The following is an 18179-nucleotide window of genomic DNA, read 5'->3' as shown; positions in this document are numbered from 1 at the left end:
CCTCACTGCCAGAGGCAAGACTGCTAAGGGGAGGAAGCCAAGGGCCTAACTGGAGTGGCACTAACCTCCCCCAGACACTAGCTTGGCAAGAGGATGAGAATGGGGTGACGGCATCCCTGAGATGGTCAGTTTGGGGGATGAGGGCTGAAGGGCAGGTTCAGGATGGAGGCCCTGGGGTGTCTCTGGAGTAAGGATGGTCACAGTCCATCCGGCCCGCACCCCGACCCTGAGCCACATCACAGAACGTTAGGGCTGGCGGGCGGGCGGGCGTCCCTGAAATGTCGGTGTTAAGTCTGTAGTTGCGCACGCCCGGGGCCAAGAACGGATTAGGGATTTTGTCGAAAGCCCTCCAACAGCTCCCCTCAGGTCCTCTGGCCTTAAGCGTCCGTGTCCTCATTCCTCTACCCAGGCTGAGCCTCCCAGCTCGAGGCGGGGCGGGGATGGGAGGCAGGACCTTCTCCGTGATGCTCTTCCCGGAGACGGGCCGCTTCAGCCACGGCCCTGCACTGTCATGCGGGGCCCGAGCGTCGCCCCCGACGGCCCTGGGCAGGCCCGTTGCCGGCCTCTCCCTGGCTCTCGGGGCTGTCAGGCCCCGCTGCACCGAGCGCGCGGAGACAGTCGGACCAGGCCCAGCGGCAGCCTCAGAACCGGGCGAGCGCCGCTCCGGCTGCCTGCGGGGCGGTGGCGCGGAGGCGGCTCCTCATTGGTCGGACCGGAAGCTCCGTCCCCGCCCCGTGCGCGGGAGAGCTCCGGCGGAAAGCAGGCCCCCCATTGGCCGGCGCGGAGGCCCCGCCCCCGCGGCGTGAGCGCGGGCCTAGCCGGCGCCGGGCAGGTGTTAGACGCGCGGCAGGTGCCAGGCTGGCGCCCCGCCCGAATCTAGCCCCGGACTCCTACCGGGGAAGGCGTGGCGGGCATAGACTTCTCGTACCGCCGCTCACTCGCAGACAGCAAGAACCAGATCGCGGGCACGCATCGGGTGCAACATATTTATTTAGCACTGATCGAGTCAAGGTTCTGCCCCTGTCAGTTCTTGAGGGCCTTTAACACCAGAATCCCAACTTTGTTTTACAAATGACGAAGCCGCGACCCAGAGCTGGGAGTGAGTCTGGGCCCAAACCAGGCTCCAGCCTCTCCCAGGTCCCGCAGCGTGTGTTGACTCAGTGTAAAGAACGTCCTTTGCACACTTGTTCGTGCCCGGCAAACTCACAAGGACTAGCTGGGAGCCTGGCACAAAAAAATGCTTTGGAAGGGGAGCACCAGTGCTTGGCAATTGCTCCTTCTGTTAGAGCTTGTGTATTTACACAGGGCATTTCGCATTAGAAGGCCTAGAAACTCTGAGCCCTGGGCATCCCGAAGGAAACACCTGAGACTAGCTTTTGCAGCTGAGGGTTAAACTCTCAGCAGCTACACTAGCACCACATCCTGTCTGAACACTTGCTGACAGCCCAGCCCTGACTTGCGGGGCTCCCAAGCAAGCAGAGTCCACAGCAGCACACCAGGGAAGCTGAGCTGTCACTGACGTGGGTACTCGCCCTCACCCCAGAGGTGATAGCAACATACCCATCTGCCCCCAACTCGGTTCACGACTTTAGGAGACGTGTGAGGGTCAGGGGGCAACAGGAAGTGGTTCAACCAGGAGGCCTGAAAACTTCAAAGAGTGCCAGACAAATTAGACAATCAGAGAGCTGAGGAGCCATCACTCCAGCTTCAAAAATCACCCAAACCAAGGGCTGGTCTATAACAGGTAGCACCCGAAGTGGTGCGATCTAAGAGGCACAAGAAACTAGCTGCCATCACGGCTTCTCCATGAGGCCCGATGCTACTGCTGGGGCCTCCCGTCTGGACCTCACTGCTTTGGTAAGAGTTTGTTCCACTGAGGTACATGGGGCTCCTGGGCAGTACAGCCCAAGGGGAAAGTCTTACCTCACTTGGCACCCGTGGGACTTTTCACTCCAGAAAGAAAGGTCCTTCTTGAGTGATTCTGACTAGGAAAAGGGGTGGAGATCAACATGGAAGAGAAAGGGGGCTCTGAACGTGAAAGGAAGGTCAAAACCAGGCTTCCCATGTGCCCGTTGCCTCTAAATCTGTGATGACCCTGGCGACACGAGGTGAGGTAGGAGGCGCTGGGGTTTACCACCTCCCACGGACGAGGAACGAGGAACGTGTGGCTGGAGGCGGTTAACGTTCACCTAGATCTCCTGCTCCAACTCTGCCATGACCCTGAGTTCCAGAAGACAGGCCCTCCTTTACAGTGGCAAGGCAGGCCTGGCAACCCGTGTCCCAGGCTGGCCGACCGGCCTCGCCCAGACCCGGATCTTCCTCTCAAGGAGGCACTGTGTGGGCCCACCCGGCATCTGACCCGTCCACCGCCCCCACGTCAGGGGGAAGCTCACTTCAGCCCACAGTGTGCACACCCACGAACACCGAGACGGCGGGGAGGTGTCATCCGCTCCCGGCCTCCGTCTGGCTCTCAGCTGATGAGCAAAGTCAGTCGTGGGTGGGAGCACGCACGGGCGCAAGGACGAGGATTCAGGAATCACTCTGGACCAAGCGACACACCCCTGGGAAGAGCCCTGCTTTCCTGGGCAGCAGCCAAGGGATCTCCGTGAACAGCCAGGCTGGTCTGGAGAGCGCTCCCGCCACCCCACACACGGGCAGGTGGCGAGTAAGGCCTGCCCTTCAGGAGTTCTCGGTCCCCTTGACAACCACACGCAACACTTAACAAAAGCACTTAGCCAAACTCCATAGAAAGAAAATAAAGTTTCAGAGTAACAGCAACTCTAATCTCCAGAGCCTGTTCTTCAGCCTTCCTGTCCACTCTGTGGCTCCTCGTTGTGACACAAGGCCAGACCTCCGTGTGCGAATTCAAGCCCCAGGCCCTCAATGTCTCTATCGGCCCCTATTGGAAAGGCGGGGACCCCTGGTCCTCTTGCCTGTCCCTGGTCCCTGTCAGAGGCGCCCACCAAACCTGACATCCTCTGAGCCTTACAGGAGCCTTTCGAAGTCAGGAATGTGGAAAAGGCAGCAACGAGTGACAAACTTAGGAAACCGGAAACTGAGACATCTGCTCAGAGGCATACACTCTGTCACCGAGAAGGCCGCGGAATGAGAAACAAAACCCAAACTCCCCAAAGCCATCCCAGCAGGAGCCAGCGTCAGGCGCCCGTGGGAAGGGCCGGCAGGTGGCAGGAGGCCCGGAGCCGGCTCAGCCCTCCTCGGAGCGGCTGGGCCGCGGCAGGCCGGGGCTCCCCGGGCGGGCCGAGGGCGCGGGGAAGCGCGGGCCCAGCTGGCCGCGGGCATGCGTCTGCATGTGCACAGCCAGGTGGTGGTTCCGGTTGAAGGCCCGGCCGCACTGCGGGCACCGGTACGGCCGCTCGCCCGTGTGGATGCGCTGGTGCCGGAAGAGGTCCGAGGGCCGGCGGAAGGCCTTGCCGCAGTAGGGACAGGCCGGCCAGCCCTGGCTGTTGCCCGTGTGCAGGCGCTGGTGCAGCAGCAGGCTCTTGCGCTGCTGGAAGAAGCGCAGGCACTCGCTGCAGTGGTACAGCTTGGCGGCCGCTGGCCTCCGCCCCACCAAGGCCCGGCGGCCCTCGGGCTCCTCGGGGAGCCAGCGGATGACGGGCCCGGGCACCACCACCTCCCCAGGCTCCAGGGCCGAGTGGGCGTCCCCCCACCCGGTGGGCGAGCTGGCCCGGCTCTGCCTGTGCTCCTCCTCCACGTGGCTCCGCTGGTGAATGGTCAGGTTGATCTTCAGGCGGAAGCTCTGCCCGCAGTCAGGACAGGGAAAGGCCCGCTCTCGCCGCCGAGGGAGGATGCGGGGTGGCTCGCCCACCGCCCCTGGGGGCCGAGGGTCCCCTGCCCGCACCCTGGGCACGCCCCCGGGGGGAAGCCGGCCAGAGCCCCCAGGCCGGCTCCTGGGCCCCTTGGGCAGTCTGCACTTGGTCTGCCTCGGGGGATCCCCCAGGAAGAGCTGCTCAGGCATCATCTCGTCCTCGGATCGTGCTTCTGTCTTGACCACACCGCCGGCACCTGGCAAATGGAATCTGCAATGATTTCCAGCAGGCCACATGGCCCCCACAGGTGCCGCAGACCCAGTCCTGGCCTCGGGGCAGCTCCAGCCACACCAGCCCCTCTCCCCTCCTACCCCACTGGCTTCTCTGAGTGCCCCCACCCTCACCCCCACCCTCTGCCTCCTTCACCATCTGGTCCAGTGCTCCACATTTCTAGGGGCAGCGGAGGCCGTGGGGAGAGAGGGAACAACGTTGCAAACCGGGAGCCTGGGGGCAGGGGCAGGGGTCAGAACAGGGGCCTACATCCTGGCCCCTGAGACATGACATGCTGGCCACGGAGGCCCCCACAGTTCCGACGACTTTGGTTCTGATCTGTGAATGCAGTGAACCTTGTGGGCCCTGACGGCCCCGGGACAGGAAAGGGGCTTCGGGCCTGGAGGTGGGGCGTGACTTGCAGCTACTCAAGCATGTTACAAATCCACGCTGAGCATCCAGCCCGTGCCCGGCACCATGCTCTCTGGTGACGCAGAGTAGGCACCAGGGCCTGGGCTTCCGGGCTGGGTGGGTCACATGCGACTCTGAGGTGGGACTGAGGCAGGAACAGGTCTCGGCAGCAGCTCCCAGGGGTCCCTAACGCTGGGAAGGCAGGTCCTGACCTTGGAGCCCTGCCTGGAACACTGCCTTTCCCCCCATCCTCCAACGGGGGCTCAGCTGGTTTCCTCTGAAGTGGCCCTTGACCCTCCTCCTCTCCGGCCTCGTCCAGCCCCTGGCAGCAGCGTGGTCTGCTCAAGGGCGGACAGCCAACCTTGCCTGCCCTCTGCCTATTAGAATAAAAACCTTCAGCCCTCTGCGGACAACTTCCACGGTCCAGCACGAGAGTAGTTTCTATTCTTGCTGAAGCGTGAGCTTAATCCACAAGCCGGAAGGTCACGGAGGAGGAGGGCCCTGAACTGGCAAACCTCCAGGGAAGCCCCTGCTCACCGTCCACCCAGTCATCACCCAAATAACACGTGCAGAACTTTGCTCTGATGTTAGAAATGACCCTGTTTTACATTTGGTCCTTGAGCCAAAGAATCATCTAAACTTTGAGGTTAAACCTTGGTTCATTTAAGAGGCTGCCGCTGTCCTCATCCCGGGCTTAGGAATTAGTGACGTCTCAGGCCTTCTTTGCGGCGGGGGGGGGGGGGGGGGGGGAGCCCAGGCTCCCAGAAGTCTTCATCTGAAGCCCACCTGCGGCCACGCCACCGCCCCGAGGGGGGTGTCTGCCTCCCACTGGAGCGGGAACCAGGAGGGAATGGGTGGGGCAGCTGATTTCTTTCTATTGGTCCAGAGTGCATTTTTGCATTTCTTCCTTCCTTCCTTTCGCCGCACCCATGACATGCCTGGGGATCAAATCTGAGCCATAGCTGCAACCTAAGCCACAGCTATGACTGCACCACGTTTTTAACTTGCTGCGCCACAGCAGGAACGCCGATAATGGCTTTTTTTTTTCTTTTTACTGCTTATCGGAGTGTACACTCGGGTCACAGAAAATACAAGGCTCTGAGCGGAGCTGCATTTAAATCGCACCACATTCAAACTGTAAGACGTGAGAGGCTGTGGGGCTGGGCCGCTTCACACGGTGGTGGGTGAGGCCGTGTCTCTGTCACCAGACCACACTCCTCGTGACAGGCAGCTTGTTTTCAAGCAGCACTTTTCCAGCCAGGCCAGTGGGTGGTAGGGGAAGAACAGGGCCATAGGTGACCTGGGTGCCCAGAAGCCCGGAGAAGTAATACCGGGGGTGAGGGAGGCGCCCTCAGGCGGAAACGCCTCCCCAGGTCCCATCATGCGCCCCCCGCTACTCCCAAAGGGCCCCAAGCTCCTCCGAGGCTCTGCGGTGGCCTGGAGGCCCTGCCTTCACTCACCTGGCCCTGGGCCGGGCGGGACATCCCGGGGAGGGGACCGTGACTCTCCATCTGAAGATTCTTCCTCCTGTTTGATGGAGGACAAAACGCTGGTGCTGGCAGGCGGCCCTGTGAGAGAGAGTCCCATGAGGGTCTTTTCCCAACAGCGGGCTCCTGCAGGGGGACACGGCTGTTCCCCACCAGACCTGAGGTCTGCTCAAGCGCCTGCAGGCCAGGAAGACGGGGCCCCAGGTTCTGTCCCGAGGCTGGCAGGTGGCCAAGGCGCAGCCTCTGTCTCAGCGATGGGAGGAGAGCCATGAAGGCCACGCCCCCAACCCCCCGCTGGTCCCTCAGCATCTGGGTGTCACCCTAATGGGCCTCAAAAGGGCAGAGAGTTTGGGGAGGCCCCAGGGCTTGGCACCAGGCAACAAAGCAGGAGCAACGAGAAGGCCACAGGCCGCAGGGGAAGGACAGACCCAGGGGTGGCAGAGGGGGTCGCCTCACACTGCAGGGGCCACATTCAGTGGGGCAGAGGAGCAGAAATAACTGGAGAAAGCAACCCAGAGACCGACCAGTCGGCCGGGCAGGAGGGGGACCAAGGCAGCGAAGAGCACCCTGGGGACAGAAAACAGGCTCTGGTTTGCTTTTCTCTTTCCGTGGGGCCGCCCGCACCCGCCGCACATGGAAGTTCCTGGGCTAGGGCTCGAATCAGAGCGTTAGCTGCCGGCCTACACCTCAGCCACAGCAGGGCCAGATCCCTAAGCCAATGAGTGAGGCCAGGGATCGAACCTGTGTCCTCATGGATGCTTCTCAGGTTCTTAAGCCACTGAGCCACAGCAGGCACTCCATTTTTCTGCTATGTGCTAGGCTAAATGGCTTCTGAATTATATTTCATTTCTGTGAAAGGATCAGCAGGAATTTTCCTAAACAAAAGCAGGCAGAGAATGGTGGGAGGGGTGACCGGAGCCACAGCCCTCACAGGCCTTCGGAAAGAGGCGTTCACCAGGGGCATGCCAGGCACACAACACACACTGCCCCACAACTGGACTGTCCTGAGACGCCTGAAGAGGCACAACCCCCGCGTCCCGTGCCCTCCCCCTCAGTCCAGCAGGGCCAGCGCACCCAGCCCCGCACGCCCTACACTCCTGAGGAAGCTACGCCTTTGCTCGGACTGTCTTCTCCTGCCCAAATACCCCCTGTTCCCAGCAAGCCTACCTCGAAGGCCTGTCTCAGGGACCCCCTTTCTGGGAAGCCTGCCCAGCCCAGTCTGGCCATCTCTCGCGTCTCAAGCTGTGGCACTTATTCTCAGTACCACTCTCTGGGCCCATGGCTGGGCTCGCGTGTGCACTGCTGCCCAGAGCCCTCACTCACCAGCGCTTGTTTCGGATGGGGTTGCTCTGGCTTCGGAGTCTCGCTGGTGCTGGGAACTCTGACCTTCTTTTGGCTCCTCCTGGGCAGGGCTGACCGGGCTGGGGGTGTGCTCTGGACAAGGTGCAAGGCCTGAGGATGCAAATCGGTGACACTGAGGACAGCACAGAGGAGCGGGGCCTCTGGGGAATGGCTAACTGCACTCCCTGGGCCGTCCGGTCACACAGAGCGTATGGTCATTGAGAGGGCTTTGCTGACTGTCTAGCGACTAGGCTCTAGGCTAGAGCCTCCGCATCTGAGAAAAGAAAGTAGCACACATGACACGGCAAGTTCTCTGACAGCAGCAGACAGGCCGTGACACAGCAGGACTAAGGATCCGACTTTTTAGGGGTTCACGGCTCAGAACATTACAACAGTGGCTCCCAGCCCACATATAACGATCCTTGGGGAAGAATGCCCGTTGTGGCTCAGTGGGTTAAAAACCCAACTAGTATCCATGAGGATGCAGGTTCGAGCCATGGCCTCCATGGGTCCTGTGTTGCCACAAGCTTCAGTGTAAGTTGCAGATGTGGCTTAGATCTGGCGTTGCTATGGCTGTGGTGTAGACCAGCAACTGCAGCTCAGATTCAACCCTTAGCCTGGGAACTTCCATTTGCTGCATATGCAGCCCTAAAAAAAAAAAAAAAAAGATCCCTTGGGGAGCACCCCCAAGATTCTTATCAGTAGTTCTGGGTGGGCCTAGGAAGTATGCATTTTTAAAAAGCTTCCTGGGGAAAATGAATATTTTCAGAATAAAAAATTTAAATGGCCCATAAACAAAGAAAACTACACTGATACCACAGCCAGACAGACCCTACAAGAAAACTACAGACCAAAATCTCTTAGGAGCACTGATGCCAAAATCCTCAACAAGATATCAGCAAACCAAATTCAGCAGCATATTAAAAAGGACTAGGAGTTCCCGTCGTGGCACAGTGGAAATGAATCCAACTAGGAGCCATGAGGGTGCGGGTTCTATCCCTGGCTTCGCTCAGTGGATTGAGGATCCCGCGTTGCTGGGGCTGTGGTGGAGGCCGGCAGTTGCAGCTCCGATTAGACCCCTGGCCTGGGAACCTCCACGTGCCATGGGTGTGACCCTAAAAAAAAGACAATAAATAAACAAAAAAATTAAAAGGACTAAACATCAGAACCAAGTCGAGTTTATCTGCGGAATGCAAGGGTGATTCACGGAGGAGACCAGACGGGTGGAACGCATCACACGGGAGACCCGGGCGGTCACCTCGGCTGAGGCAGAAGAGCCTTTGACAAACTTCAGCACCCTTCGGTGAAGAACAAGAAAGCCTCACAAAACCAAGGGCAGAAGGAAACGAGCTCGCATACCACGTGTCTTGATGAGGAAGGAAATTCCGACACAGGCCACACCACCGATGAGCCGCCGACACTACACGCAGTGAGGTGAAGAGCCGCGCGCACAAAGACAAATTCTGTGTGATTCTACCGACGGAGGTACTCCGAACCCCAGGGACAGAAGGCAGAATTGTGGGTGCCAGGAGGTAGGAAAGGGTGCAACCTAAGGGGGGTGGGTACCATCTGACGGTGGAGAATTTCAGTTGACGACAGGAAAAGAGCTGCAAAGACGGACAGCGGTGACGGTGGCACAACATGACTCTATTTAACTTATTTAATGAATGTATTTAGTCCCACTGAACTGTACACTTAAGAAAAGGTTGCAAATTTTATGGTATGTGTATCTGACTACAATAAGAAAAAATAGAGCACTGATACGCAGTACAACATAGATGAACCCTGAAAATATTATGCTCAGTGAAAGAAGACAGACACAAAAGACCACATATGATATGATTCCATTTATATCAAATTCCAGAACAGGCCAATCTATAAAGTCAGAAAGCAGATTTGCTTTTGCTTAGGGCTGGGGGCCTGGGAAGGGGTTCAGGGTAAGAGTTGAAAGATACTGGGTTTTTTCGTGTTTTTGTTTTTCGGATTTTCCTTTTTGTTTTTCTTTTTAGGGCCACACCAACGGCATATGGAGGGTCCCAGGCTAGGGGTCCAATCGGAACTGTAGCCGCCGGCCTACACCACAGCCACAGCAACACCAGATCTGAACCACGTCTGCCACCTACACCACAGCTCATGGCAACCAGATCCTTAATCCATGAGCAAGCCAGGGATCGAACCTGTGTCCTCATAGATGCTAGTCAGATCTGTTAACCCCAGAGCCACAACCTGGTGTTTGTGTTTGTTTTTTTTAAATGGCCGCACCCATGGCACATGGAAGTCCCCAGGCCAGGGATGGAATCTGAGCCACAGCTGCGACCTGTGCCCCAGCTATGGCAATGCCAGATCCTTAACTCACTGCACCACAGCGGGAACTGCTGTATACTTTAAATGAGTGAATTGCATGGGGTGTGAATTATCTCCAACAGAGCTACCATTTCTTAAAAAACTCCACTGAAATACTTCTTCTTACCTATAAAGAGGACAAAAATCCTACAAGCCTGAGCACATTCTCTGGTGGCGAGGCTGCGGGGAAGGAGACCCTCTTTTACAGGGCTGAAGGGAATGCAGATGATACAACCCCTATGGAGGGGACTGGGTGATAAATTCTTTAAAAATTACATACTCATTACCTTTGGCCCAGCAGTCCAGCTTCTAGGAACCCATCCAAAGATACACTGGCAAAAATATGAACCGGCTTCACGCACAAAATATTCCCTGCAGCACTACTTACCTCGCAAAAAACTGGCTATTCCCCAAATAATCCTCCTGTGGGTACTGGTGAGTCACACCACAGAACACTCTATATTCACCCACGCTCACAAAAAACCCGAGCAAGGTCTCTACGTTTTGCTCTGAAGAATCTCCACGCCAAATATGACGGGGGAGCACAGAGGTATCGAGGTGTTACTCATCTTTGCCAAAGGAAACGTCGGAAGTACCAACAAGAAGTAGTGGTGGTCCTGGCTTAGGAGGGGGAGAGAACAAGGATGGAAACGAGACTTCCCTGAATGTTGCCTGTTCGATCATTCTGACTTTGCAATCAGGGCTTACATATTCAAAAAGTTAATTAGACAAAAAATAAAAAGAGCCATCTCTAAACACACAAAAAATAAGCAGAAACAAATAAACTTAACTTATCCAGTTGGTGGCATAACCACAAAAATAAAATAATTATTTCAAGTGGTTTTAAAAGGCTCAGCCAAACAAAACACTGAATTGTATACTTTAATCCACGAATTGCACGGTGTGTCAATCACATCACAATAAAGTTGATTAAAAAGGATAGAGGGAGGGGCTTTTATAAGTTTCTTAACAGACTTTTAATAAACCAAATGCACATAAGACGTTTGGATTATAGGATCAGGATCCAAACACCTGCAGAAAACATTTTTGAGATAATCAGGAAAAAGAGAACACGAACTAGGTATCAAACGACTGTTAGGTGTGATAATGCTATCGGGTTTGTTTAGAAAAAGGAAAACAACAGACGGACGAAGCAAAGGTGGCAAAATTTTGATCACTGTTGAATCTGGGTAACAATCATTTGGACCCGGTGTTGCCACAAGCTGTGGCACAGGTTGCAGATGCAGCTTGGGCCTGGTGTTGCTGCGGCTGTGGTGTAGGCCGGCAGCTGTAACTCTGATTCAACCCCTATCCTGGGAAATCATATATGCCACAGGTTACGGCCCCCAAAAGAAAAACAAAAATTTTATTTATTTTTGCTTTTCAGGACTGCACCTGCAGCACACGGAAGTTCTCGGGCTAGGGGTTGAATCACAGCTACAGCTGCCGGCCTACATCACAGCCGCAGCAACGCTGGATCCTTAACCCACTGAGTGAGGCCAGGGATCGAACCTGCATCCTCACGGATACTAGTTGGGTTCATTACTGCTGAACCACGATGGGAACTCCTAAAATTTTTTTTCAAAGTAAAAAAACCCCAAAATATGGCACAAATGAACCTATATCTACAAAACAGAAACAGATCCCTGGACAAGGAGAGCAGACTTGTGGTTGCGGAGGGGGAGGGGGAGGCGGAGGGATGGGCGGGGCATGCGGGGTCAGCAGATGCCAACTGCTCAGGATGGATAAACAAGGTCCTACTGCACAGCCCAGGGAACCACATCCAGTCTCCAGGGACAGAACATGATGGAAGAGAATACAGAAAAGAGCGTCCACGTGTGTGACGGTCACTTTGTTACAGAGCAGAAACTGGCACACAACACTGTAAGTCAACTACACTTTCGTCTTTTCAGGGCCGCACTTGCGGCAGATGGAAGTTCCCAGGCTAGGGGCTGAATCAGAGCCGCAGCTGCCGTCCTGTGCCACAGCCACAGCAACACAGATCCGAGCTGCACCTGTGACCTGCACCACAGCAACGCTGGATCCTTCACCCACTGAGCGGGGCCAGGGGTCAAACCTGTGTCCTCACGGATACTACTCGGATTTCTTACTGCTGAGCCACAACAGGAACTCCCTAAATCAACTATACTTTAATTAAAAACATTTTTAATTAAAACAATAAAAAACGAGAGGTTCAACTTCCTGCCTGTCATTTCCCTTAGTCCTAACAACCAAGCAGTCTCCCTTGCACAGACGTGGAATCCGTGAGGCTCCAAGGCAAAGCCCCGCATCCCCGCCGACCAGGTTGGCCCAGGACAGGGTCCTCCCGCCGGGTTGAGGGCCTCTGCTCCTTCCCGGCCTCGCAGCCCCGGGAGTCACGGCAGAGCCCCCGACCGCCCCGCTCACCAGCAGCCGGCCTCCGAGGGCGCGCCTCCTCGCTCTGGCGCCCCTCCTCCCGGCCCCACGCGCCTTCAGGGCAAGGCTCCTCTCCCCTCTCCATGCGGCTGAGGATGTCCGGTTTGGAGATGGCGTAATCTGCGCACAGAAGAGAGAGCTGGGCCAGGACCGGACCCTCGCCGCCCGGCAGCCCAGAGGGACGCCCGGAGGAACAGCAGCCAAAGCAAAGGCCGGCTGGGGACAGCAGCCCGGGTGGCCACCGCGCAGCCTTACCCAGGGAGACGAGCGTCTCGTAGTTGCCTCTCATCACGTGCTTGTACAGCTCCTTCTGCCACTCATCCAGCTTGCCCCACTCCTGCTCCGAGAAATAGACGGCCACGTCATCAAAGGTCACGGGCACCTGGAACCACAGTGTCACGCTTGCTCACCCACACACGCCCAGGCCCAGGCCTCAGGTGTCCCGCCCCAGGTGCCCGGGGGCTCACCTTGGGGGCCTCGCCCTTGCTGCCCGGGGGCAGCCGCAGGATCCAGAAGTTGCGGTTCCTCAGCAGGTTCTCCATGTTCTCCAGGCGCCTCTGCAGCAGCCCGTACTCCTGCAGCAGCGTCCCCAGCACCGCCCACTTGCCCTCCAGCTGGTTCCCGAACTCCAGGGCCGTCTTCTCGCAGTCGGCCAGCTTCTTCTCGGCCGTGCCGGTTCGACCTTCCAGGGTCAGCAGGCGGGCCAGGCAGGAATCCACCTTCTTCTCCACGGCCTGGATGGCGGCCACCACCGTCCACAGCGTGATCTCCGTGGAATAGAGGTAGGAGTCCTTCTCAGCAGCCGACTGGGGTGATGGAGATGGCGTCGAGGGCCTTTCTTCCCCTGGCTGCTTGTCCCTCTCTGGAGCCTGTGCACAAGAGAAAAGAGAGTGGTAGTAGAATTACCCAGTCAAAATGTCTCGTGCAAAGAGAAACCTCAGGAGTTCCCGTTGTAGCTCAGTGCGTTAAGAACCCAACTAATAACCTTGAAGATGCAGGTCTGACCCCTGGGTTAAGGATCCGGCACCACCGTGAGCTGTGGTGTAGGTCACAGACGCAGCTTGGATCTGACATTGCTATTGTGTAGGCCAGCAGCTGTAGCTCCGATTCGACCCCTAGCCTGGGACCTTCCATAGGCCATGGGTGCAGCCCTAAAAAGCAAAACAAAAAACCAAACCAAACCAAACCTCAGAGTGGCCCCTGCCCAGGTAAAGCCGAAGGCTTCTGAGGACCAGTCAGGCAGCCACTCCGGGGGTGGGGGAGGCTAGGGAGGCCATGTGGCCTCAGGACCAGAGCCACTGGCTGGACCAGGCTGTTGGCAAGCAGGAGACAGGAGGGAAAGCATGACCAAAGGGGACGCATCTGTGCTTTTCCTTCTTGGGTGTGACTCCTCCTCCGACACTCGGAGGACTGTTTGAGCCCTGCAGTCAAACAGCCGAGCGCAGCTACCAACGCCACCACTCTCGAGCCGGCCGCCTTTGGCAAGATTTGTTCAGCCTTTTGATTTCAATCCCACTTCTGTAAAACGGGGGTAATACTAACAGCACCTACACGACAGCACCCTGAGAACTAATGACACAGTCTTTGTCAAAAGCACTTAACGCAATGCCGAGCACCTGGCAAATACTCAATAAATGTGAGCCCTGTGCTGTGACAGCGAGATGATGCGGATGAGGATGCTGGCGCTTCTGGCTCAGGGATGCGGCCTTCACACCGCCTTTTCCTCCACCTCTCTGATCGCACTGTCCCTTGGCATCTTGGGAAGGAGCTTCTGACGCGCCTCAGCTGCCCTGGGGCCTGACAACAAGGCCTCAGCCCCAGCTGTCTTGCTGAGAGCCTTGCTGGAAAGAGGAGCTGACGTTCCACCCTCACTGCGCGCGTCCTCATGGTCGAGTCGCCATCAAGTTCTCCGCGCGGGACCTCTGACGTGACCTCAAATCCGTCCTCTTGTCTCCTCTGCCGTCACCGGTCCAGGCCCCGACCACCCTTCCCCTGAACCACTGCACTTCCCCCCAGGTGGTATCCCAGGTTCATCCTTCTCCCCCACAGGACACCTTCCACACGGCGTCAGTAAGCTTTGTTTGTTTGTTTTTTGCTTTTTAGGGCCACACCAATGGCATGTGAAGGTACCCAGGCTAGGCGTCAAATCAGAGCTCCAGCTGCTGACTAAACCACAGCCACAGCCACGGCACTACTAGATCTGAGCCACGTCTGCGACCTACACCACAGGTCATGGCAATGCTGGATCCTTAGCCCACTAAGTGAGGCCAGGACTCGAACCCACATCCTCAGGAATGCAAGTTGGACTGTTTCCACTGCACCAGGACGGGAACTCGGGTCAGTGATCTTTTACACCCACAGACTAAATTTTTTTTTTGTCTTTTTTTGTCTTTTCTAGGGCTGCACCTGCGGCATATGGAGCTTCCCAGGCTAGGGGTGTAATTGGAGCTGTAGCTGCCGGCCTACACCACAGCCACAACCACAGCCATGCCACATCCGAGCCGTGTCTGCAACCTACACCACAGCTCACGGCAACGCCAGATCCTTAACCCATTGAGCAAGGCCAGGGATTGAACCCACAATCTCATGGTTCCTAGTCGGATTCGTTAACCTCTGAGCCACGAAGGGAACTCTGACTAAATCATTTTAGTCACCTGTTTAAAACTCTTCCCTAGCTTCCCAACGTACCCAGAGCAAAATCGAACCATATCCCGCCCATCCCCCCCCCTTATCTCCTCCTGGGTATTCCCTACACTCCAGCTCCCCTGGCCTCCCTGGCTTCCCACAATGCTCCCAGCTTTCTCGCCACCTTTGTGTCAGCTCTTCCTGCACCTCTCTGGACGCCTGGCTCCCTCTCATAAGGCTTCAGCTGACAAACTGCCTCATAGAGCCCTCCGCCGACTAACACCTAAAGCAGGCCCCTGTCCGTCTTCGATTGTGCCCCGTCTCCTGTACTACAGTTTCTTTCCCTCGCAAGAACAGAAGCTCCACGGGGCTCTGCTATCCGCTGCTGCATTCCCAGTTTCTCAGAGTGCCTCGCTCATAGCAGATACTCAGCAAGCATCTAGGTGAATATCAACAGATATTAGGTGAATGAATGACTAAACAATTAAACAACATATTTACTCAATTATGGAACACGAGTCATGGTGGAGCTACAACGGGGATGCAGAGAAAAGACGTGACTCTTCCTTTTCCGGGAGGAAAGTTCTGTACAAAAACAGCCACGATAAATAAGTGCGACACCGCGCACTAGCAAAGGCTGGGGGCAAGTCTCTCCCGCTCGGGGAGTCTCTTGGGGTGGCAGGCGTTGCCAGAATGGCAGCAGGAGAGGAGTGGGTGGGTAAGGATGGTCAAAGAGGGCTGAGAGAGGGCTCCCGGGCTGAGTGGGAGCTGAAAATGTCCCCAGAACCCCTTCGGGAAGGCCCTCCTGGGGCTTCCCCGGGAGCAGGGCCATACACCCCCCGAACGCCCACCCTCTTTTCCTCGCTGCCTGCAGAGAACCCTTTAAAATAAAACACACACAGCGTCTAACTTCTAAATGGCTCCTTTTTTTTTTTTTTTTTGTGCATAAATGTCTTATTTATTTACTTTCGGCTTTGGTCCAGGTTGGGGCATGTGGAAGTGCCCAGGCCAGGAATCAAACCTGCACGACAGCAGCGACCCCAGCCCCAGCGGTGACCGCGCTGGGTCCTTAACCCGCAGAGCCACCAGGGAAGTTTCCAAATTCATCTATTAAAGAGGAGAAAGAGGTTTCTCCTCAAAAAGCATCCAGGAAAATCAAGGCTTCATCACCTTTATTAAGATGAATTAATAGCCGACACCGTTTATTGCGCTCTTTGCAAAGGTTTTTCTAGTAAATCAGAAAAGGCCATGAGATGATTTTCTCCGAACTGGACACACTGCACATTCTAATACCTGCCAAACTAATCTTAAAAAAACCCCCAGCCAAACAAAACCACTTTCAACCCCTCCAGCAAACAACTCGGAACACCTTCCCTGGGATCCTCGAAGGGGCCATGATTCCGGAGCCCCAGCCTGGCCGGCAGGCTCCGACCTCATCCCGGTGGAGGCGGGCGACCCGGGGCTTCGGTGCTCAGAGCCGAACGGGGCCGCGCCCCGCCCGCCCGCTCGCTCGCCCTCGGGCCGCGGACCCCCGGGGAGACGGGGCGGGGGGGGAACCGGCCACTCGGTTTCCACGCGAGGGCTTGTCACCTGAAGTGTGACGGAAAGCCCAGCCTGCGCCCCCGACGTCAGGCGCCTGCCCGCCCGCCGCGCCCGGCCTGGCGTTTGGGCCGCCCGGCCGCTCGGCCTGGAAGCCCGGCGGGGACCAGGGCGGCCCGAGCGGGCCCGACGCGCGGGCGCGGGCCTGGGAGCAGGCGGCGGGCGAGGAGGCCGCGCCGCGGGGCCGCTCGGGCCGCCCGGCCGAGACCCTCGCGGGCCCCGCGGCGGGGGCGGCGGGGGCGGCGGCGGCCCGGCCGGGCCAGGCGTCCGCGCGCGGGGCGCTTACCGGGGCGGGCGCCGCTTCGGCCATGGCTGCCCGCGTCCCCGTCCCGGCGGCTCTCGTCCCGCACGGCCTGTAGGGCCCCGCGCGGCGCGGCGGCGCTGGCGGCGGCGGCGGAGCGGAGCCGCCCAGCCTCGGAGGTCCTGCCGGGCGGCCGCGAGCTGCGTCCGAGCCACGTGCCCCGCCGCCCCTTTAAACAAGAGCTGCGCTCGCGGCCGGGCCCGAGGGCGCGCACAGCGCCCCCTGCAGCCCGAAGGACCGCACGCCCGCGGCCGGCGGCCTCCCGCGCCCACCCGCCCCGGCGGCGGCCCGGGTCTGGCCAGGGGCGCCGGGCGGCCGCCCTCGCCTGGGCCGCGGGAGTCGACGTCGGGGCCGCAAGCGCGCGGGTCCAGCGCAGGTGCGGCTGCGTGGGCCCCGCCCAGGACCCTAACCTCTCGCCAGGGTCCGGGGGCTGAGGGGACCCCAGACACCCACGCGGGGAAATCCAGGCTGCGGAGCTAAGGAAGGAAACGCGCAGGAAACTTCGAAGCTTTGGGGGAAGAAGCGGAGTCGCTGCCAGGTCATCTCGAACGGATGCAGATTTGCCGTTTTAACGCCTCTCTGGACCCTAAGTGACCATTTGGGTAGACATCATGCCCCAAAGCCAGAGGGATGGGAGGGATGGATAAGTGTTTTTAAACCCCTTTCTTCGCTTTCCAGAGTAGACCTCAGGAAAAATTTATTTCGTTAAAACAAACAAAGAGCCCTACTTGCCGCCCCCAACCTCTTTTTGGGGATCCTGGGTCTTCTCCTCCTTCCCAGGGTCCCAACCCTCCGGCAGATACCCTGCTCAGGGATCCTCCGGAATGCTCTGAGGCCCTTTCTGTCACCCCGTCTTCACTGCCCACCAGCCACCAGCTGGGGATCGATCCCCTGTAGCAGGAGTAGATCCATCACCAGTTCAGGCCTTGAGGCATCTCGAATAAATGACTCGATGTAGGCCCTATTTTCCTCATCTGCAACCCAAGAGCCTTACTCTGGAAAAAACAGAGTTAATCACTGAATATAAGGCAAAGTACGCCCTACACAGTTTCGGCTTTATCATCTATCTTTCCTGCATTTCCCATTCATCTCAGTCTTTCTTTCAACAGCCTGCCAACTCTTCCCACTAGAAATTACTCGCTGGTTTTGTTTCTTTTCTTTTTTTTTTAGGATTTTTCTCTTGGAGGGAAGGGAGAAATGGTTTGCCCATATATTCGACCCAAGCAAGATGTGGTCAATTAACATAGTAGAAACATAAAGAAACTGATATCTTCTCCAAGTAAGGTGCACCCCTAGAAATCCTTACGGTAACAAGAAATCAAATCAGTATGTGGCATTGTTCATTGAGGAAATCCTTGCTGAAATAACCCAATCTAACAGTTTGCAAACTTGTGCTGAAGACAGGAAGAGACTTTCAACCCTCCCCCCCGCCCCCCCGCCATTCTCAGGAGGAGTCAGTCAGACCTCAAAGATATATTAAGGATTATAAATTTCTGGTAAATTGTGACCTCATAAAATAAGAGGCAAGCAGAGTCTGAAAAATGGATTGGAGAGAAAGAAAATGTTAGTATTTAACCAGCTGTGTTCAGTGAAGAACGCTCTAATTTTTGACAGCTG

General features: G+C 57.1%; 1 protein-coding gene across 2 annotated transcripts; it reads right to left on the bottom strand.

Moving 5' to 3' along the window:
• Positions 1-972: 972 nt before the first annotated feature.
• ZNF783 (zinc finger protein 783) lies at positions 973-16705 on the bottom strand. Of its 2 annotated transcripts, none has more exons than XM_047763477.1 (7): positions 16548-16705; positions 12505-12906; positions 12293-12419; positions 12029-12157; positions 7262-7390; positions 5912-6019; positions 973-4026 (listed from the first exon to the last, which is right to left on the bottom strand). In XM_047763477.1, the coding sequence occupies exons 1-7, from the start codon at positions 16569-16571 to the stop codon at positions 3206-3208; spliced, it is 1740 nt and encodes a 579-aa protein (XP_047619433.1). In that variant the 5' UTR covers positions 16572-16705; the 3' UTR covers positions 973-3205. The 2 variants fall into 2 exon arrangements, with proteins under 2 accessions (XP_047619433.1, XP_047619434.1); XM_047763478.1 differs by having other exon boundaries at positions 12293-12374.
• Positions 16706-18179: the final 1474 nt, after the last annotated feature.

Source organism: Phacochoerus africanus, chromosome 16 (genome assembly GCF_016906955.1).
Source record: "Phacochoerus africanus isolate WHEZ1 chromosome 16, ROS_Pafr_v1, whole genome shotgun sequence".
NCBI classification, from domain to species: Eukaryota; Metazoa; Chordata; class Mammalia; order Artiodactyla; family Suidae; genus Phacochoerus; species Phacochoerus africanus.
The sequence above is the reverse complement of the archived record's forward strand: the minus strand, read 5'-3'. Positions and strand labels throughout refer to the sequence as shown.

Coding starts and splice junctions, on each gene's coding strand:
- ZNF783 (XM_047763477.1), bottom strand. CDS start 16,571: ATGGCCGAAGCGGCGCCCGCCCCG. Junction 12,158..12,292: donor CGAGACGCTCGTCTCCCTGG/GTAAGGCTGCGC, acceptor TTCTGTGCGCAG/ATTACGCCATCTCCAAACCG. Junction 6,020..7,261: donor CCCATCCGAAACAAGCGCTG/GTGAGTGAGGGC, acceptor TCTCTCTCACAG/GGCCGCCTGCCAGCACCAGC.